General features: G+C 44.2%; 1 protein-coding gene across 2 annotated transcripts in view; it reads left to right on the top strand.

The window, feature by feature from the left end:
- Nucleotides 1-3219: 3219 nt before the first annotated feature.
- ARG2 (arginase 2) overlaps nucleotides 3220-23108 on the top strand; it is a 38092-nt gene continuing 18203 nt past the window's right edge. Inside the window, exons 1-2 of one of the 2 annotated variants that reach the window (XM_061611075.1) lie at nucleotides 3220-3364; nucleotides 3947-4019. In XM_061611075.1, coding sequence (XP_061467059.1) covers nucleotides 3245-3364; nucleotides 3947-4019 — 193 coding nt within the window. In that variant the 5' untranslated portion in view covers nucleotides 3220-3244. Of the gene's footprint in view, nucleotides 3365-3946; nucleotides 4020-18046; nucleotides 18156-23108 lie in introns of those variants that run through there. The other variant, XM_061611076.1, reaches the window with a different exon arrangement.

Raw genomic sequence — 23108 nt, 5'->3', positions numbered from 1 at the left:
ACATCGATCGTCTCCCTTGCCCCCGTCCCTGCGGAAGCCCATGTCTCAGCCCCAGATTGATTAAATCAGGAGCTTATCAGAGACCAAGCTTAAGTATTTTCTTGTGGTAAAAGATAGTGTGCAGTTCCGGGGGAGGTGGGGGTTATGCGGAAATGTTATACAGGGCTGCAATTCTATGCAGAGGTCCCTGGGATTAAGACCCGTTGAATGCAGTGGGACTTAGTTCCGAGTAAACAAGGATCTCGCTATTATTTTTTGTAATGCTCTCCCATAGGTGAAAGAAACAGGAGGGCCACTTTCACTGTTTAGGATAGAATCAGACTTACCATTTCCCTCCAACGATTTAACCTCTGGTTGAACTTCCACAGCAGTTTCCTTGATAACTTATTCACTGCTTTTTCGTTCACATACAAAGTTACGCTACAACCAACATTAGTACAGCTTTCTATCAGTTTCGATGTTGAGTTGTGTATGCAGTTACTGGATTCGTTATATTGCTCTGTTTCAGATTTTCTGTTAATTGTACCTTTTAAATGTGTATTGTGATCGATGTGATGGTCATTTTTGTATTTATTCTGCAATCTCTCTTGTCTATTTTATATATTTTTTAAATCTAAGTTGCATCTTCACCATAAAAAAACATCACAACAGAATAAAAAACAATGCCTTCATGTTCTCTGAGACTTGCATAAACGAAAAAATAACAAAATAACCAATTATTTTTTTAAAATTGTCTAAATCATCGTTTGTTACAACCCCTCTTACTGATGCAAGTAGCTGCAAGGATAGGAAACCTGTGTCTCTCCAGATGTTGTTGGACTCCAACTCCCATCATCCCTGACCATTTAGCCAAATTTGCTGGGCTGATGGGAGCTGGAGTCCAACAAGGGCCACAACGTTTGCCGTCCTTGAGCTACACAATGAATGACTTTAATTGATCAGAATTATCCACTACCAAGGCTACTTCCCGGATTGATCGGTGTTTTTCCACGACCGTCACCTAAATAGTAAGTTTCCATTAAGTGTGGAAGTTAGTGCTGACCTGGACAGAGAGATCATTGGTCTGGCTTGGTGTAAGGCAGTTTCAGATTTTCTTATTTAACCCTATAAGAACCTATGAATCAGAAGTATGAGACCATCTAGAGAAAACATCAGTACTGTGGACCTACATCATTGCAACTCTACACCATTTTCCTTAAAGGAATCGGCACTGAAGGCACTGGACTTATTGTATAGTATGTTTAAAGCGTTGGTGTATAGCTTTATTCTATACATGTTAACTCAAAAGTCTTTTGACTTCAACACCCAAATATCACTAACGCTATAATCCTATGCACCTGGGTGTGTGCCACTGAAACAAATGGAGATTCCTTCTGAGTAGTCGTGTATACGACTGCAGTGTCACTAAAGTCACTGACAACCATCCCGAATTAAATTTGTGATTCACAATGAACACCAGTTTTTTTTAAAAAAAAATGTCAAACCTGCCTTAGAATAATTATTTAAAAGCTCCTGTAGAAAATAGGATAATACGCAATAAATTATTATTATTATTATTATTATTATTTATTAAATTTATATACCGCCCGACTAGCAATAGCTCTCTGGGCGGTGAACATAAAACAGCATAAAAATACAATAAATAACAAAACAATACTAAAATACAAAGCCCCACTGTGCGATGGTGTGGTGATTTGATACTACACAATCAATTCAAGTTTGGTCAATTCAAGCAAGGAAAGCTGAGAGGGCTGTTTCGACCCTTTAAAACTGCGCAAGGAGAGAATTCAGCACTCGGACAATGGCCCCGTTGGAATGCTGGAAGCTGACGATTCCAGGCAGTACTGTGTGACTCAAACAGGCGTGTTAGGTTAGAATGTGTGAGTGGCCATGGGCAAAACCAAGTTTCAGTCAGTCAGGCACCGCCCAGCAGTATGGGGCTTCTGTCCTTTTCAGTAACATCAGTTTAAAATGATCCAAGTCAGCCGCGTTCTTTCATCACTACTTTCCCTCGGAGAAAAATTGTGAGGCGGTTACTTTGTCTTTGGAACGGGGTGGGAATTGGCTCTAGCACGTTTCCAGAGATGGCAATAGAGAGATAGGAAATGTTTCTGGGCTATTAGGAGGTGGCCAGCATTTGTAATCGGAGAGCTGTTTGTGAACCGGTGCAGAGTCCCTACCTCCGTGTGCTGGAGGGAGCGTAACTCAAGAGATGGACAAGCACATGGTGATGCTTTGCACGTACAAAGTCTTCCGTTCTTGCCCCTTGTCTTCAGTTCAACAGTCTCCGGTAGCAGGGCTGGGGAAGACTTCTGGGTCCTGGACTGCGTTGATGCTACCCTGGCACAGGAATAAGCCGGAAGAGCCCGAGTTCCTGCTAGAAAGTGTGTTTCCCTTACACAAAGGCATCTTTTTACACCACCATTTACACAGCTTGGGCTGCGAACAACGCAAAACACAATAGTATACAGTCACTCCCTAGCATTAGCAATAGTATGAGGCAGCAGCTAAAAATATGTTGCATCCTAAAGCATTACACAAATTAAAATGTCTGGGGAAATAGAAATGCCTTAAACCTGACGCCAAAAAAAAATGTGATGGGGGCGCCAGGCACACCTCTTTACATTAAGATTGGGAAGTTTTTTGTGTGTGTGTGTGTGACTGTCTGTAACGATTAACCGGCCTCACTGGTGTAAATGGTCCTTAAAAACGTCCAACTTGACTCTTTCAAGTAGAATAAGTTTCCATGAATGGAGGGGGCGGAACTAGGACTAATATTTGATTCTTCCCCTATATTTGATGATGATGCTTTTAAGTACAAGTGGTTTTTATGTGTGGAGTAATTCTGAAAGGGTAAACTACCAGAGCAGAAGAACGGAACGGCTGTGTGAGGGCGGGGAGAGAGAGGGAGAGAAAGCCGAAAAAAGATAAGAAAGCCTACACAGGTTGATCACGATTCTGTCTCGGTTCATGCATTCCTCTGGGGGGCTCGGAGGCACACCCCCGGGAAGCTCTGCGGCGATTGGCCAGTTTGCGACTACAGCGTGGGGCGGGGAGGGGCAGCGGGGAAAGGGGCGTGGTGGGCCGGGCCTCTGTGTTGCATGCCAGCTTGGCGGGGCTGACTGATTATAAGGCGCTGCGAGATCGCGAGGGAGCAGTTTAGCGGCTTCTGACGGCCAGCTCAGCATCCTCGACAATCAGGTAGCATTTATTTCTTTTTCCTTCTCGTCGGTTCATCATCATCATGACCCTTCGCAGCAGCTTCGTCCGGCTCCTCAAGCAGCAATCCGGCTCCTCGGTGCAGGTCCCAAAGAGACCTGCGCACTCGGTGGCCCTCATCGGAGCCCCTTTCTCCAGGGGGCAGGTGAGTGAACATCGCATTGCTGAGGGCTGGGATGCTTCTCCCCTCCCCTGGGTAAAGGCGATAGTCCTCCCGCGACTACCCGCCTGGGGGAGGGCAGGAGAACTAGAGCTTAAAGGGCAGGGGATGGGGTAGAAGGGAAAAGTTTTGTGCCGCTATTCTGAAAGAGGGAAAGATTACACGTATAAAGACTGCATCCTTCGTCCGGCGTGGGGACGATGCACGAGGCCCAAGCCCTCCTTCGGGCGAGTGATGCTCCGCCATAAAGCTGTAGGACTACCGCACGTGGTGGCCCCACAGTTTACGGGAGTGGGCAAGGGAAAGTCTGTAAGGTCCCCAGAGTATTGGGGGGGTCCTTAGATTCTTAGAGGAGAGGACGGCCGGGGATATCTTGGCCGGCGGGGAAGCGGAGGAGAGCGGCCGGCGCATCGGACCGGCTTCTCAACCATGGAAATTTCCAAGCGCTTCCGTTTCAGCACGTTGGCTCAGTGATGTCATTCCCGGCGCCGACGAGGCATCTTCTCCACTTACACACCGCGCAAGATTGCTTACAATAATTGCTCCTCTCCTGTGCTGTTCCTCCAGAAAAGAAGAGGAGTGGATCATGGTCCTGCAGCCGTTAGAAATGCGGGGCTGGTGGGAAAGCTGTCTGGCATGGGTAAGTATCAAGGGCAGCATTTTCTTTGGGGGGAAGAACCCTCTCCCGTAGCAACAGAGGAGGCTGACTTATTCTGAGTCAGACCCCTGGTCCATCTAGCTCAGCCTTGTCTAGACTGATTGGCAGGGCTTGGAAAAGTTACTTTTTTAAACTACAATTCCCATCAGCCCAATCCAGTGCCAGTTGGGGCTGATGGGAGTTGTAGTTTAAAAAAGTAACTTTTCCAAGCTTTGGTTGACTCTCCAGGGTTTCAGGCAAGGGGCATTCCCAGCCCTACCTGGCGATGAGGAGGAGGGCTGCATTCAGACTGAGACCTTCTGCCTGCAAAGTAGATGCTAAGGTCCATCCCCAATAATTGCTTTCCCTCTTTTCATAGAGAAGGTGATCGAGTTCTCCTCACCACCCCCATCCGCAGCATGACTAAATGAGCCCCTTTAAAAAAAATAGTTAGCCTTTGAGAGGTGTGACAAGAGAAGCCCTGGCTGAAAATCGCAGCCATCTTTCTTTGAGAAGAACTCTTTATTTGGAAATTGGAGCCTGATCTGCATATGAAGGAGACAGCTTGTGTCCTCTGATGGGCTTATCATCAAGCGCCAACCCTTTTCTCCTCAGGAATGTTCTTCTGTGACTATATGACTTTGGCTAGGCAGAGAAAAAAATGCTTGCATAGCTAGAGGCAATGTCCATTGGAGGGAGAGAATTTCACCTCAGAGAAGAGTTGGCTTTTGCATCTTTTGTCCAGGTTCAAATATTTTTTAGAAAGTAGAAGCTACAGCAGGCAAAGCTGACCCAAGACATTTAGCTGCCTGTGGCAGACAAGCAAAAGGCGCCCCTCCCTCTCAGTCAAGATGCAAAAAGCCCTATTTTGGTATCTGAGGCAGAAAATCACACAAGTACCTTTTCCTGACAGTGAAAATATAATACAGTAAATAACTTAACAATTTGCTGTCACGTCATGACCCCTAAAACCAGCTCTGTGGCACAGCTGAGTGATAGGACCATCCAGGACATCAGGATTTGATTTTACTCTAAAGTTGTATTTGTGGTACAAGAAAATGAAGTAAGTTTTCAGCAGTACAGAAGTGTTCGGGATATGTTCTTCATAGTAACTTCAGAACATATATAGTAGAAAAAGAGTCTAGCCCATTGTCGTCAGATCTGTTCAAGTTGAAATGAAATTCTTCAAAGTTTCTTAGTATTTATTACACTTGTTCAGTTAGCTTCATTTATTTTTTATATTTACAGTCTGTCTTACAATAAAAAGTGCTCAGGGTGGCTTACGGAATAAAATAAAATTAATAACACAATGTCATATAGCATTAAAATCAAGCTCTCAATCAAGCTAAAAAAACAGTGGAGAATAAAAATGTACAGGTCTGAGAAAATAAAAAGGTCTTCCTCTCACATCAAATGAACATTATAGTAGATGGTGTGGTCCTCTCTGAGGAGGGTATTCTGTAACCAGGGTGTCACAACTGAAAAGGCCCTTTCCCTTATAGCTACTTGTTGCACCTTACCTAGTGGAAATACCTGAAGAACGGCCTTTCTCTCTGAAATCTCCCAGTACCACCTTCTGGAAATGACCACCCAGATATGAGTGGAATCAATTAAGAACAGTGCTGCCACTCCCCACCTTCATATTCTCTCTAGAACAGGGGTAGACAATGTGGTGCCCTCCAGATGTTGTTGAACTCCAACTCCCATCAGCTCCAGCCAGCATGGTCAATGTTCAGGGATGATGGGAGTTGTAGTTCAGCAACATCTGGAGGGCACCACATTGGCTAACTACTCTAGAAGGATAACATGGCTGATGATATGAAAAGCCACTGAGAGGCCCTGGAGAATCAATAATGTCACATTCTCTTGTGCCTCTCCCACCAGAAGTCAAGTAATCCACAGAGCAATCAAGGCAGTTTTTATACCAAAATTAGGCCCTAAGGTTCACAGTTTTGTGCATCAAGTAACCTGATTTCACAGTTTTTAATTGGGCTTCCTTCCATGTATAGAGCAGCCTACCAAATAAACCTTTTGGGGGCATTGCCATGGGTTGTCAACCCATGCTGCATCTGCACAAAGGAGGTGGTTTGTGCTGTGAAATCTTCACTTTGAGGCCAGTTTAATATGTTCTACCCATATAAGAGTGCATCCCACTCTGAATAAGCTAAATCTGTCAGGAGCCTGCCCTCTTGGTTGGAAATGTAGTTATAAATCTTGTCATATTCCTTTTGGATTTTAGATGAATGGATGAGAAAGGCTTACTGTCCCATATGAGTGACAAGCTACCATAGAGCTAAGGAGTTGATATGTTTGGACAAGGCATGTTAGGTAACATATGATGAATTAGCTTCATGAAAGGAGCAATGTATTTACTGCAGGCTGTGGATTTATCTTGATTTCCTGATATTTATTTATTAAATTTATGTCCCTCCCTTCCTCCCAAAGGGATCCCAGGGCAGCAAACAAGTTATAAAACATTAAAAACAATAGAGTACTACTTGTTTAGATTTGTCTCTGTAAGCATACTAATTTGCTATTCAGTGTTTCTTGGCAGCCCTTATAAGATCATGGGGTACAATTCACCTCAAGGCAAGTACTGTATTTTAAAGTCCCATTTATTTTAATATAAGAGTTTAGCATGTCCTCAAGTCCCTCCTGCTGAAAGTGTCTGATTACCAGAAAGTTATGTAATTGGCAGTGAAGCTGTCATTTTAGCCAATTTGTCCATGATTCAGCATTTGTCACTACCTTACACATACTCGTGATTCATACAAAACGTAGATTTATGGGATTATATCAGAGATGAAGAAAGTTGATAGATTGATCTGGGATCTCAGAGTTTCCTGAAAACTTTGAAACCTTTGAGTTGTCTGATCTTTGTCGTTAATTGTTTATCTGGATATGCTTTTACAGTCATATGAAGCATCTTCAGAAGCATTGCACACTTTTTCCCTATATTGTTTCAAAAAGTGTACTGTGCTTTTGAGAATGCTTCAAATGGTTGTAAAAGCCTCTCCAGATCAGGCAACTAACTATGAAGATCCATCAAATATTTAAAATCTGCTGCTAACTCCATTTATTAGGAGAGCGTTGAAAACTCAGCATATAAAGAAAATGCTTTCATGATTGTTCAAACTAGTGGAAAATATCAGGTATAAAAAGAGGGGCAGAAACCCAAGCCCAAAATGTGAATATTGCTCAAAATTGGCTCTCAAACTAAATTGGCTCATAACTATTTAAGTTTTGTAAAAAGTGGGGGATAACTCAGTAGATGCTTATATAGAAAAAAATTGTGGATAGCTCTGCATATGGAAAAAGAAATATATGCATTATACTTTAGGAACCAGCTATAAGTTTACAGTGATATGCATTAATAATTTATAATGTCTGCTTTGAAATGCCTTAAAACAATCTCTTGTACACTGAATGAGTATACACAGATGAGTTATTTATTTATTTATTTATTTTATTTAATTTATATACCGCCCTAAGCCAAAAAGGCTCTCTGGGCGGTGTACATAGAGGATGATGGGGCCAGCCCACTGCCCCTTTGGTGTTTAAATTATTATTTGAAAAACCATACTCTTCAAGCTAGGACAGAACTCAACATGCACACGTGCAAGTTATTTTGCCTTTATAGTATGACAAGGGTTCCGTATTTAACATATTGACAATTTTTATCTATCCTCCTCCCATTTGCCACTTCCAAAAGTGCCCTGGCAGATATAAAGCAGGGGTGGGAAATCCCCACCCTATGGCCAAATTTCATCTGCCCTCGGGGTCCTCTCCAGCTGTTCTCTGGACAGGGAAAAAGGCTTTGATATTGGCTGCACAAAGTGTGCAATTGCATCTCCTTCCTGTGCAAGAGAATTGGATCCAAGGAGATCAAAGCAGAGGGGGAAATGTTCTGGCTGATTTGCATTCCTTGCAAATAGGCAAAAAGTAGTCCAAGCATTTGACAACTGCATGCAATTTTCTGCAAGCAATTGCTTTGAATACCTGTAGGTAGTTCAGATGTACATTGGTCTTATTTATTCTTAGGGGATCAGCGTAGATAAAGGGTTCTGGAGATTTTTTTATTACAAACTTTGTAAAAATATATATGAAGAAAATGGAAAATTAAATGAGGTATTAAGAATGCAGTATATGTTGCTACAGGAAATATATATGTGTGACTTGAGGGGGTATGATTATGTGTGGGTCTGGCCCTGCCTACTTTTGCGTCTGGCCCTGCTCACTGTTTGAATGCAGCCCCTACCCCCCAAAACACACACAACCTTTCACTTGGGTAATGTGCCCTTGCCCCCCAAAAAAGTTTTTCCCCTTGTTTATAAAGCAAACAATTACTTTTAATGCAATCCACTACATTAAAGTTAGCAGGAAAACACCCATTTGTTTTAATGGAAATCCTTGCCTGTGGCTCACTATCACTTTTCTAACATTTTGTTTGGAAACTGCAGGAGGGAAGCGTGCTCTTGTCCTCACATTCTTGTGGGTTTCCCATGGGCATCTGGTTGGCCCCTGTGAGAACAGGATGCTAGACTAGATAGTCCATTGGCCTGATTCAGCAGGCTCTTCTCATTTAACACTAAGCTATGGTTAACATTAACTAAAGCAGCCTTTCCCAAAGTTTGCCCCCCCGATGTTGATGAACTACAACTCCCATCAGCCCCAGGCAAAATAGGCAATGATCAGGAATGATGGGAATTGTAGTCCAGCAACATCTAGGGACCCAAAGGTTAGGAAAGGCTGAACTGAAGTTTATAAACCGGCTATAAATCTTGGTTAATGAGTGACTTCTGTCTTTATTAATTGTGGTTAAGCTGCTGGGCCTGGGTCACACATAATGCTAAGCCATGGTTTAATTATCTGTTAATGGCAGGATAGTGCCCACCACATAATGTTATCAGGTGGTTAATAATAATAATAATAATAATAATTTATTTTTGAGTCGCCTATCTGGCCGAATTAACGGCCACTCTAGGCGACGTACAATAAAACAATAAAATACAATATAAAACTGCTACAAACAACGTTCAATAATTACGCTAAACCGCCATTCTTACATTTAATCCGCAGCATTAAAAACTAACCCACCCCAGAGATCCCGTAGGCCTGCCTGAACAGCCAGGTCTTCAAGGCTCGGCGGAAGCCCATCAAGGAGGGGGCATGGCAAAGATCGAAATGAAGGGAATTCCAGAGGGTGAGGGCCACAATCAAAAATGCCCTCCCTCTGGTCCGCACCAACCTAGCTGTTTTAACTGGTGGGACCGAGAGATGGTCTTGTGTGGCTGATCTTGTCAGGCGGCATACTTGGTGATGCTGGAGGCGCTCCTTCAGATAAACTGGGCCGAAATCGTATAGGGCTTTAAAGGTCAACACCAGCACCTTGAATTGGGCCCGGTAAACAACTGGCAACCAGTGAAGATCTATTAACACCGGAGTGATATGATCATGGTGACGGCTGTTCTTAATCAAACGTGCCGCCGCATTCTGTATCAGCTGTAGTTTCCGGACCGTTTTCAAGGGCAGCCCCACGTAGAGCGCATTACAGTAATCTAAGCAAGAGAAGACCAGGGCATGTATCACCCGCGGGAGAAGATGGGCAGGAAGGTAGGGTTGCAGCCTCCGTATCAGATGGAGTTGATACCAAGCTGCCCGGCTCACTGCCGACACTTGAGCCTCCATGGACAGCTGTGAGTCAAGAACGACTCCGAGGCTGCGGACCTGGTCCTTCAGGGGCAATCTTACCCCATTAAACACCAGGTCTATATTTCCCAACCTTCTCTTATCTCCCACGAGCAACACCTCGGTCTTGTCGGGGTTCAGTTTCAGCCTATTCCTTCTCATCCATCCACTTATGGCTTCCAGGCACTTGGACATGGTTTCCACAGCCAACTCTGGTGAAGATTTAAATGAGAGGTAGAGCTGAGTATCATCCGCATATTGGTGACACTGCAGCCCAAACCTCCTGATGATGGCCCCCAGCGGCTTTACATAGATATTGAATAGCATGGGGGAGAGGATAGAACCCTGTGGCACTCCACAATTGAGAGGCCAAGGGTCTGAAACCTCATCCCCCAATGCCACCCATTGGTGTCTGTCTGAGTGATAGGAACGGAGCCACCGTAAAACCGTGCCTCCTGTTCCTAATCCCTCCAGGCGATCTAGAAGGATACCGTGGTCAACGGTGTTGAAAGCCGCTGAGAGATCCAGGAGGACGAGGAAGGTATATTCTCCCCTATCCAACGCCCTCCTCATATCATCTACCAGGGCGACCAAGCCTGTTTCAGTTCCATGTCCAGTCCTGAAGCCCGATTGGAATGGGTCTAGATAATTTGCTTCATCCAAGTGTGTCTGTAACTGTTTGGCCACCACTCGCTCAATCACCTTGCCCAAGAATGGTAGATTGGAGACTGGGTGGAAGTTATTTAGTTCTTGGGGATCCAAGGAGGACTTTTTCAGAATAGGCTTTATTACTGCCTCCTTGAGGGCCGATGGCAATGCACCCTCTTCCAAGGATGCATTTACCACTGCCTTGATCCTTTCGTTCAGCCTCTCTTTGCAGCTCATAATGAGCCATGATGGGCAAGGATCCAGTAGACAGGTGGTTGGCTTCACAGTAGAGAGCACCTTGTCCACTTCCTCAGAAGGAAGAGGCTGAAATCGATCCCATTGGACCGGAATGCAGGTGGCCGGCTCTGGCACATTCCCTGTATCCACGGCACACGGAATTGTGTTCTTCAGATGCTCGATTTTTATCGGCAAAGTGTTTAGCAAACATGTCACAGGAGGCTTTAGAGTGTTCCATGGATCCCTGGGCAACTGGACCGACCAGGCTTCGGACCACTTGGAACAACCTCCTGGGACAACACTCTGCAGACGCAATAGAGGCAGCAAAGAATTCTCTCTTTGTTGCCTTTGTTGCCACCTGGTAGGCAGCTATTGCTGCTCTAACCAGTGTCCGATCATCTTCAGAGCGAGATTTCCGCCACCGGCGCTCTAGTCGTCTCATCTCCTGTCTCAGACCTCGCAACCGTGGTGTATACCAGGGAGCTGTCTGAGTTCTATTCAGGGGGAGAGGATGTTTCAGAGCCACTTGGTCTACTGCCCTAGTGATCTCCCCATTCCACTCCATCACCAGGGCTTCGACCGAGCGGCCTTCAGCAGGCTTCAAATCTCCCAGTGCATTCAGGAATCCCATGGGATCCGTCAGGCGTCTGGGGCGGACCATCCTAATAGGTCCTTGTCCCCTACGGAGGGTGTGTGGCATTGAGAGGTCTATATTCACCAGATAGTGATCTGACCATGACATGGGGTTAGAAAGAACAGCCCCCATTTTCAGAGTACTTCCCTCCCCTCCCGAGACAAACAGAAGGTCAAGAGCATGACCAGCTACATGGGTGGGCCCTACATTACTAAGGTGCAGTTCTCATGAAGTCATGGTTTCCATGAAATCCCGAGGGGCTCCAGTGAGGACAGTCTCGGCATGCACGTTAAAGTCCCCCAAAACCAATAGGTTGGGGGAGAGCATTCGTACAGCCGTGACCACCTCCAGTACCTCGGTCAGGGAGTCTGCTGTGCAGCGGGGTGGGCGGTACACAAGTAGAATCCCTAAACTGCCCTTTGGGCCCAACCTCCAGTACATGCAGTCAACAAACTTGGTCTCGTGGAGAGGGGGTCTGGCGAAAACCAAAGACCCTCGATAGATGACTGCCACTCCCCCTCCCCGCCTACCTACCCTCGGCTGCTGTGCGTATTGGAAACCGGCTGGACACATGGCCTCCAGCGTAGGGGCTGAGGCCTCATTCAGCCAGGTCTCCGTAATACATACCAGATCATGGATGAATGTTGTCTTATGGGCCACAGATCTGGCATTACACAACAGCAGTCGAAGGTCGGATGGAGTCCTGCATCTCCCAGTAGTCTTCTGGTTTTGGACAGGCCCGGAGCAGGGGATGGATATTATGCATCTATCCCTTGTTCCCCTAAACCGGTATGGCCTGCCACTCACACCATTCCAGGATCTGCCGCCTAGCCTTTTAATATCATGGCTCCCCACCCTCCCCACGGTACCCCCCTCCGGTATGCACTTGGTTAACAAGTCTAATTCAGTGCCCTATTAGCTTTGAAGGACCTGGTTCTACAGCATTGCTATAGCTAAGTCGGTATGGACCTGAATCAATAATCTGGATGGAGGATCCCAATATAAGACCAGGATAGAATTATAAGTACACAATCAGTTATAAACAAGGAACAAGCTTCCGTGACATTGTATAGGTATGCTAACTTTAAAACGTGAAATATAAACGTAATAGTATCTGATGGGTTCTGAAACGAAGAGGGTCATTCATTTGTTAATTTAAATATATATGCTATGTACACAAGTTGTAGAATTCTGATTTTCCTGGTACAGTTATTTTTGCAGAGAATGTTGATGTTAGTGCAAAGAGTACATACTCCTAGATTCAGGATATGTTTCATACTAAGAAGAAAAGAGGGTGGAACATCCAAATGTGCATTTGAAAACAGATTTTTTTAAAAGTTACCAAACACTGCTCTTTGTCATGGATATTCTTTCACTTCTTTCAGAAGAGACTGGTTACTTTTCATCTGTTCTCTGCCTTTAAAGAATAAAAAAGAACAAATATAAGATTCTCAATAAAGTAGTTGAAAAATACCCTCTGATGAAGAGCAGTGGCTCAGAATGTGCTTGGGTACAGCCTTCTTCCTCCTGGTATATAAGTACAGACTTGCTAGCAGCCACATCATAACCTGGAAATTCATAAGCTGAAAGCTCTTACAATCAATCAATCAATCTTTATTTTTACCCCGCCCTTTTCCCAAAACTGGAACTCAGGGCGGCTTACAAATAAAAACTACACATAGATAAAAAACATACAAAAATATACAATTAAAATAGAATTAAACTATTTGTAACATTAAAACCATAAAACATACACTTAAAATACTAAGACAATTTAAAACTTTAAGAATAGGACCATAGAACGATACAACAGACCTTATGAAGCCCTATCTTAAACATCTTCTAGTCCAAAAGCCTGTCGGAATAAAAAAGGATTTGCCTACCGACGAAAGGATAGCAAGGAAGGGGCCATTCGTGCTTCCCTAGGAAGAGAGTTCCAGAGCCTGGGGGCAGTCACCGAGAAGGCCCTATCTCACGTCCCCACCAATCGCGCTTGCAAAGGTGCTGGGACTGAGAGAAGGGCCTCTCCTGAGGATCTCAACACCCGGGCAGGCTCATATGGGGAGATACAGTCTGACAAATAGCCTGGACCTAGGCCATATAGAGCTTTATACGTCAAAACCAGCACTTTGAATTGTGACCGGAAATAAACTGGCAGCCAGTGGAGCTGTCGTAACAAAGGTTTATTACACAACTTTAAAAAGTGCCTGTGACCTGTGAAGAGTCATCAAATTATGTCATAAAATAATGAAAGACTCTTCTGTTGAATGCTGCCCTGGGCTCCTACTCGGAGAAAGGACGAGATATAAATCTAATAAATAAATAAATTGTTTTTGTAACCTGGAAAAGCGCTTTAAGGTAAGGATTTAACCTCAGCTTAGAATCATAGAATCATAGAATAGTAGAGTTGGAAGGGGCCTATAAGGCCATTGAGTCCAACCCCTGCTCAATGCAGGGATCCAAATCAAAGAATTCCTGACAGATGGCTGCCCAGCTGCCTCTTGAATGCTTATTAGGAAACAAGACTTATTCTGCCACATGATTCACTGACTAATATTTTCAGCTTAGTTACATTGGTGCAAACATTGCAGTCACAAATTCTAGAGTGGTAACCAGGTGTCTGTTCCAGGAAAACCAACAAAGAAGTCTTACAGCATTGTAAGGATTAATAGATTGTTTTGTGGCAGATTTTTAGGGACAAGAGCCCACAGCGTCAGATACTGTACATGAAGTGGTAAGCCCAGTCAACAGTGGTGTGTGTGTACACAGAGAGAAAGGAAAGGGAATACAGTATTACAAAACAAGGCCCAAAGGCCATGCACCGCATTATTATGCAGACCACAAATAAAAATGAGATCCAGTAAAAAGAAGGGACGATCTAGTCAGAGTAGATGTGACTCATTCCCATCTGATGATGAAATGGCAAAGCCAGAGGAATACACTTAAAACACCAAAAACATCCAAAGAGGGGCAATTGCTTTATAAAATGCACTCTCCCAGTTCCTACTGAGCTTAGTTCTCACTGTTGTCAAACCTGCAAATTCATCAACTTATCAGCGTCATGCTGGAGTGTCCCTTTGAAACTTTTTTTTTGTTGACTTGCGGAAACATCCAAGTCTTTCACAGAATATCCAGAGACTGAAATGCTCCACTTTGATTTCTTTGTGTTAACTGTTTTAAAGTGTAGCTAGGACTCTGCCTTTGCTTAATTTTAATTTGGCTTTAAAACCTACTTTACCTAGCTATTAAGCACAGACCATTTCCCTTTTAATTTAATTAGATTTTACAGTTTAGAAGCAGATGACGTTATCAGGTTTCCATCCATTTGAGGTCATCAACACACTTTGGGGTACTGATTAAATCACAAATTTAAGCAGGTGCCTGTTTTTCTCTTTCTGGGCAGTCAGCATATTGACTCATCTGTATAATGTGCTTGCTGCTCAGGAGAGAGCTTGGATTTCATGGGATAGTGTCAGATAAATGCTGATAGGAACATGGTAGTTTTCCATTTATTTGGTTGGGGGGGACACCTGTAAACAAAAAAAAGGGAGACTCTGGAAAAGGGCCTAAAGTAAAGGGAGAAAGGAAGTGGAACTGGCTAGAAATGGCTTAATAAATATACTTCCCATTTCTCCTGGCTCCCTGCCAGATACTCCTGTCTAGCCAACCCATTAGAAAGAGGCAGCTCTGGTGTCAGATGATTTTCAGTTACAACTGTCAAGCCTTGAGCACTGTAATACTATCTACCCATAATGGCAGCATGCTGCCATTGCATCAAGCTGTGATGAAACATTGTAGGTTAAAAGTTTGCAGACTGACTGATTCTGGAGGCAAAGTAATGCTAAATGACTTTGGTTTTATTTGGTGGATCATCCTTTTGAAAGAAGGGGCAGTGTATGGTGCCAAAAATATACAGCAGGTTTTGGGGACAAGCCTCTATTAAGTATTAACTTTAATCTTTAACTGTGTATGGTGTTAACTGTGTTGGTGTTTTTCTTTGCACTTATGTAACAATTACACTAAGTGTAAATATTTATTACTCCACCCTTTTAGGAAGGTGGGGATGGTTAACTGAAAATATTGATTTTGGGGCTTGTCTGAGAACACTATGAATATTTTAAAAATTGATCTTGTTTTCCAATATCAAGAAGTCCGCTAAAGCAGGAAATGTGGATTAAAGCTAGTTTTGGGGAATTTAATGATAGTAAACAGTCACTTTTAAGGTGACTTTCCTTTGCTTTTCTATCGTAGCAAAGCTTTCCTGTGAATGAATATACTCCCATATGATTGTATCTTTTAAAGTTTGTGTGAGGGAGAGGGCAGGAATCAAGAGAGATGCAGTGGTGACATTTTGCTTTTGCTTGTTCTGGAAATGATTACTTCTTCAAATGTTGGGCTCCATAGCATGGGCAGCAACAGTTTGCAAACATTTTCATGCTGTGTTAGTATAAGGCTATAAATAGCCCAGGCTTAGGGTTTTCAAAAGTCTGAGTGATAATGACATATTCATCAGGGAATGATGAAAGAGAGGAGTGGAGTTGCAAATCCTTGACTGCTGGAGTCCAGTTACCTCAACCCAAGGACAGGGGCTGGAGGAAGGACTGGTTCAGGGGGATGCATGAACAGGCTGTATCTTGAAATTAGCCATGGATGTCTGGCATGGGCAGGTGGAGAAGAAGCAATGCAAGGGGTTTTAGAGTTGGGTAGACAGACTGTGTACCAAATGAAGTTTCTAGACTGGGAAAGTATAAAAGATTACAAGTCCAACAGATGTTTACTCTTTTCTGTTTTTAGTGGCACAAGAATATTTCTGTTTAAAACATTGATTTATTGATAACCTCAAGCATTGTTTCATTAACTGTTGTGTATTTCAGGATCAATTTAATCTGTATCACGCTACCTAGTTACTTCTATTCAGATGAACTTGCTCCAAAGTACACTCTTGAATATTGCTAGGAATTCACAGGCCACCATGCTTGCAGGATTAAGAAACCTTGGTCCTCCAGATGTTGTTGGTCTACACCTCACATAATCTTTAACCACTGGCCAACATCTGGAGGGCCACAGGCTCCTCATCCCTGCTTTAAAGAGACTGCAGCTGTAATCTATGTGAGATTCTAACATTTGTATAGAAAATCAGTGCCTTTAAGTATATTTGGCAATGGTGTTTATAAATAAAGGAACGAATTCAGCAGAGAAATTAATGCTAAAGGTTGTAACTTTCTGAATGTTGCTTCCTTCTTAAAGTTTCAAAATATAGCATTACAAAATCCAAGCAGATATATTTTCAGTTCCTCCTTCCTCAGGTTTTACTATTTTTTAAAAAAATGTTCTCAGGATATTGATTATTTTCACACACTATTAGCATCTCCTCTTCTTACTTAATCTAGAAAGACTGTGTCATTCTTTTGTGGGCACACCAGTCTTAGGACAAGAAAGATTGCATAAAAACTGAAATAATTACCACCAGCCCTTGTGACTCAAGGAGGAAATGAATATTCAGTGTGGTGTAATGGTTAAGAGTGCTGGGCAAGGACCTGGGAGAGCATGGTTCAAATCTCCACTCGGTCTTGAAGCTCACTGGGTGACCGTGGTTCAGTCACTGTCTCTTAGCTTAACCTGCCTCACAGGGTTGTTGTGAGGATAAAATGGAGAGGGGAGAACCATGTACACCACCTTGAGCTCCTTGGAGGAAAAGGTGTTATATAAATGTGGTAAATAAATATTAATCATTGATGAGCTTCGGTTTCCCACGGGCCCTTCAATTTTCCAACCTTAGTCTGTTTTTTAATTGCAGAATTTCCAATTTCACACAGCAGTTATAGCTGAGAGTGCTTTTCATGACTCCCACTTGGTGAGGACAGTGCAGCATTTTGTTCAGACGTTATTCAAAGCCATCTCCCCCCTGCCATTTACTGGCTGGCCCTGTTGTTGCAGAATACAGTGACCCTTCTGCTGATAAGGTCTGGGCACCAGGAGCATATTACATCAGCATTATCTGCTCTGTCCCTGCTTTTGAATAAGGAGTTTGGTTAAAGTGAAAATCCAGGCATCAGCCAACATGTCTTCTTATCTCTTATAAATATGAAAGTTGGGGCCCTTACTCATCATCATCATCAAATAGTTTATTGCATTACAGCCTTAGGCCATTGCAATGGCATGCAAGTAAAATAAAACCATAAAAATACATAAAAAACAGATTATTAAAAAATACACAGGATAACACAATATAAGGCCCCTAGCTCTTTCCAAAGTTAACTCGGAATGGACTTAACATGTGCGGCTCTTAGTTTCCTAGCCGCGTAGGCAAAGTTGGCTACGGCCGAAGTGATGTGTCTATCCGTGTCTCCCAGGAGGATATGCACAAGGTTCACAGGGGACCTCTCCCCATTTGAGTTTATGATTTGCGCTAAAAAATTCCTTCTTGGGTCGTCATATAACAGACAGGATAATAAATAATGTGTTATGTCCTCGACCACCCCACAGCCTAAAATACAAAGCCGCTGTGAGTTGGGTATTTTCCTATATCTCCCTTCCAGGTAAGCTGACGGCATTGTTTGGAACCGAAGTTCCGTGAAAGCTTTCCGGAGTGGAGCTCGCGTAATTGTCTCGAAATAGTGGGAAATAGCGATGCCAGGTCTCCGGCAAACAGCCGGAGACTCCGGCCCCGCCCCTGCTTTTCTCACCTCCGGCCAGAATTGCCCCCATGTTGTTTAATCTCCGGCTATTGTGGACTCCCAGGAGGGAGGAGCCAGTCATGCAGACGCCAATTTTCCCCTTGCTTCTTCTATCTGCTTTGCCTCCTCTCTCTCTCTCTCTCTCTCTCTCTCTCCTTTGCATGCAGACGTGCACACCTCAGGGGAAGGACTCCATTTGCCTTCCCAAGCACCACCTCTCATTCTCATTCTTCCGTGGCGTGGAGCAAGTAGGAGGTGAGTTGGCTGGCTGGCAAATGCCCCGGCTTTGAGGGTTTTAGGGAGTTCTAGCTGCTCTAGAGCTGATGAGCAGCTGTGGCCGGGGAGCAGTGGCATTCCAAGTGCAGGCAATAAGAGGATGACACATCGGGCGCCGCCTCTTTTCCAGCTCCAGCTCACCCAGGATAGTGTCCCACCTTCCCCCCCCTGCATTTAGAGGCATCCTCTCTCCCTGTCCTTGACTTCCCTCCCCTTTCTCCCCTCCCCCTTTGATTTCTTTGTCTGTTTATTTATTTTTATTTTGCGTGAGAAACATTGGTATTTCTCTCCCTCCCCCTTCTCTATCCCCCCTTCCGCTTCTTTCCCTCACTGATCCCAGGGCTCCCTCACCTCTTCTCTTGCATGCTTGGGAGCCTTTTTCTCCCAAGCACCAGCAGCCTGTAGCAGACTCACTCTCTGCTCGGGGTGGAGATACATGGGCTGGTGAAACCAGAAATTGCTCTCCACCCTTTCTTTCTTTCTTTCTTTCTTTCTTTCTTTCTTTCTTTCTTTCTTTCTTTCTTTCTTTCTTTCTTTCTTTCTTTCTTTCTTTCTTTCTTTCTCTCTTTCTCTGTAAGTGTTCATTTACTCAGAAAAACTTGCTGCAGCCTTGTGCCCCCTTTGGGAACCTCCTATGATAGTTACTTCCAAGAAAGCATGTTCTTCCTCCAGGATGAAGACTGCAATCCTAAACACGCTTGGGTGGGAGAAAGCCCACTCAATTTCGTGAGGATTGCTTTGGAGTAACTAGGCTTGGGATGGGCTTTAGAGTCTTTTCCTCTAAAATGAATTGGGTCAACCAGAAGAAAGACTTCATCTTATTTTTCTGTTCTAAACATCTCAGGGCAGAGACCCGTCTTTTTTGCTTGCTATAAACTGCATTAATTATTATTTATAATAATCTGAAATCGCTAGGGGCATTATCAGGGGAGGTTGAGCCCTGGGTCTTTTCTGCTAGACCCAGATCTGCTACTCCCCACTTTTTAAAAACACATGTTTATTTTTATTTTGCTCATAGGGGAGCAAACTACAGTGCCAGTGAGATCCCAGGCTGCATACACACCGTACATTTAAAGTGTGCGGCTTCCCACAAAGAATTGTGGAAATGTAGTTTACCCCTCACAGCTAAAATTTCAAGCACCCTTAACAAACAACAGTTCCCAGGATTCTTTGGGGAAGGAGAAACATGCTTTAAATATATTGTGTGTACACACACTATTTTAATTTGCCCAGAAGCACTGTATACATTTATGCAGATTGTTGCCCAGAGTTTTTCAAGAACTTAGCAACAAGGGTGTAGTCGTCCAGGGTCTCGGGGAGTCTTAGATGCCTTACTTTTTTGGGAGCAGGGTCTCAGCAGAATCCCTGTGTTTCCAGCATTCTATGAGCCGATCAACATGACAGGGGAGTGTGTTAGCCACTTAGAAGAGTCTTCTAACATGCATCCTTGTCCTTTCCTGCTGATTGGAGCCAATCAGAGTAAAAGGAGGTAAGTCACTGAGCAGACTCTTCTCAGTAGCTAATACACTCCCCTTTCATGCCTATAGGCTCCTAGGGACCTCTGTTGTGGATAAATGCATTAGCAAGGATCTCATTCTCAACCCAGCAGCAGAAGAGGGAAAGGTGGGAGGGGTGTGGCTGTGACTTTCATGAAGGGACCCTGCACTCCTGAATTTGCCACTGCATTGCTGCTAGCAACACCCTTGGCCATTATACAGCAGACGCAAGTAACAGTCTCCCAGCCCTTTTGGCTAAAGGGTGGGGTATAAATGCCTTAAATAAATAAACACAAAAAGCAGCTACTCAGAGGAAAATTCAGCAGAGGATTAAGGGTTGTTTTCACCACTGCCATCCAATATAATCATCCCCCACTTCTTACTACAAACCAATACATGTCTACTCAGAAGTAAACTCCATTGGGTTCAATGGTACTTACTCCCAGGTAAGTGTGTATTGGATTGTAGCTTAGTTACAAGCTTTGAACTAACTTCAGCTATTTAATTGTTTACACATGATCAGGTGTGTAGGTGTATAAATTCCTTTAAAATGTTGTGGGTTTGGCTCTGGTAAGTTTACCACTGGCAACCTTATGTTCTTTTATTTCAATTTTTTTTTTAAAAAGGGGGGGCTTTGCTTGTTTTTTTTTTTTTTTAGGCCTTCTGGATGGCTCTGAATTGCAATCCCCAGGACCAGAGGCATAGCTGGAAGTCCTATGGTTCCCTATGCCTGGTGTATTCCTTCCATGTGTTAATTTTTATTTTTTTGTTTTGGTATTGGGGCCTTACTTGTTAGCTTCTAGAGGAAACTAAAGCAGCTCACAGCAAGAAATAATGCACATCCAACTCACATTTAAAGTGCATGACTTTCCCCAAAGAATCCTTGGAAGTGTTGTTTCCCCTCGCAGTTAGAGTTCCCGCCACCCATGACAAACTACAGCATCCATCTGTGCTCCCATCTAACATCTCTGCAACACTAGGCTCCTTTCTTCCTATAATGGCGTGGCCTGAGGGCACGTAAACCCTTCTTGCCAGAAGCAAGGAAGCTAGATTAAATGTTCCCTAAAAGTGTTGAACTATGACTTGGCAGACCAGGGTTTGAATCCTCAGACAGCCATGAAGCTGACTGGGTGACCTTGGACCAGTCACTGCCTCTCAGCCTCAGAGGAAGGCAATAGTAAACCACCTCTGAATACTGCTTACCATGAAAACCCTATTCGGGACCAACGAAGGCAGTCCATTTCCATTTTGCATCCATGCTCCCTAAGCTTGTGAGAAGGAATGACCTTGTCACTTCAGCTGGACTTGGGAACACCCTCTTTTAGGTAAGATTTCTATTTTAATTTCCAATCAGAGATTTTTTTTTTAATTGTATGCTCCAAGCAACTGTGGTTGATACTTAATGTATCATGCTTAATGACATAATTAGGGCCCACCCATGACATCACTAGGGCCCACCCTGTGATGTCACTAGAGCCCGCCGCATGACATCACCAGGGCCCGCCCTGTGATGTCACTAGGGCCCACCCCGTGACATTACTAGGGCCCGCCCCCATTTTCTCAGGTTTTTGGATGGTTCCGACCTGGCAACCCTAGTGGGAAACAGCATGGTTAGGCTTAAGGTGTGGAAACCATGGGGAAAAGGGGGAAATGGCAATTGTGGCTCTGTCTTGATTCGCATCAAAATCAAAGACTCGGTTCCGAAGTGCAGTAGGGGGGAGGGTTAAAAGGTCGTCCCAAGTGAGTTCGTATGTAGCCAATAAAGCTGGGCGGCGTTGGGCTAGTCTCTCTACACTAGACTGATCCTGCCAACAGAGCCTGGCTATGGAAGTATCGTCCATTTGGAGAGTTTTACGCCAGAATCTCAAAGTGGCCAGGTCGACTTTGGCTGCCAAGGAAGGGAGGCCTAACTCGGCTCTCAGGTGGGCCGAGGGCACTCCAGGGGGGAGACCAGTTAGCTGCCTCATTAAGGAATTTTGGATTACCTCAAGCTTCGACTTAACCGCCTGACCCCATAGCTCTGCTCCATATAGGATCTTCGGAAGAACCTTGGCCTTGTAAATTTTCAGCATGGGTTTAACTAACTGTCCCCCATGAGAGTAAAAGAATCTGCGGATTTGGGCGCAGGTTCTGGCACTCAGGAGTTTGGTTTTATCAAGGTGCTTCTTCCAGGAGGTGTTATGGCTGAGGTGAAGGCCGAGGTATTTAAAAGAGTGGACTTGCTCTAATCGCTGATAATTTATTAGCCATCTGGGGGTACACCTCCTATTCTTCCCACATATCATAACTTTAGTTTTAGAGTGATTTATCACAAGGGAATGTTCCTTGCAATACTCAGTCAACCTCATTAATGATCTTTTCATGCCTATTTCTGTTATGGACAATAATACGAGGTCGTCAGCGTATAACAGGATAGAAATTTTCCTGGTACCAATGGCAGGAGGGAAATAGGCTGGGGAAGATAGAGCAGGAACTAACCCATTCAGGTAAAAATTAAATAAGAAAGGGGCCAATATGCAGCCCTGTTTTACTCCCCTGGCCACAGGAATCGGGTGTGACAGCGCTCCATTCAGTCCTAGACGTACTTGGAGGGAATTGTCCTGATGCAATGACCTAATAAGCCATAGAAGCCTCTTGTCCAAATTAGTTTGACCTAACTTGGTCCAAAGGTGGTTTCTGTCTATTGAGTCAAACGCCACTGAAAAATCCACAAAGGCCATATATAGGGAATTCGGTGGGGCCAATGCTGACTTGCTAATTAGGTGATATAGAGTATAGACTTGGTCTATTGTGCTCAGGGTTGCCAGGTCGGAGCCATCCAAAAACCTGAGAAAATGGGGGCGGGCCCTAGTGATGTCATGGGGCGGGCCCTAGTGATGTCATGGGGCGGGCCCTAGTGACGTCATGGGGTGGGCCCTGGTGATGTCATGGGGCGGGCCCTAGTGATATCATTAAGTATGATACATTGTATCAACCACAGTTGCTTGGAGCATGCCATTCAAAAAAAATTCTCTGGAGATTAAAATAGAAATCTTACCTAAAATAGGGTGTTCCTAGGTCCATCTGAAGTGACAAGGTCATTCTTTCTCACAAGCTTAGGGTGATGCAAAATGGAAATGGACTGCCTTCAAGTTAGTCCCAGATAGGGTCTTCATGGTAAGCAGTATTCAGACAGAGGTGGTTTACTATTGCCTTCCTCTGAGTCTGAGAGGCAGTGACTGGCCCAAGGTCACCCAGTGAGCTTCATGGCTGTGTGGGGATTTGAACCCTGGTCTCCCAGGTCACAGTTCAACACCTTTAGGGAACATTTAATCTAGCTTCCTTGCTTCTGGCAAGAAGGGTTTACGTGCCCTCAGGCCAGGCCATTATTGGAAGAAAGGAGCCTAGTGTTGCAGAGATGTTAGATGGGAGCACAGATGGATGCTCCTGAAGGCAG

This window comes from Rhineura floridana, chromosome 2 (assembly GCF_030035675.1).
Source record: "Rhineura floridana isolate rRhiFlo1 chromosome 2, rRhiFlo1.hap2, whole genome shotgun sequence".
NCBI classification, from domain to species: Eukaryota; Metazoa; Chordata; class Lepidosauria; order Squamata; family Rhineuridae; genus Rhineura; species Rhineura floridana.
Note: the sequence above shows the minus strand (reverse complement) of the source record. Positions and strands in the feature narration are given on the sequence as shown.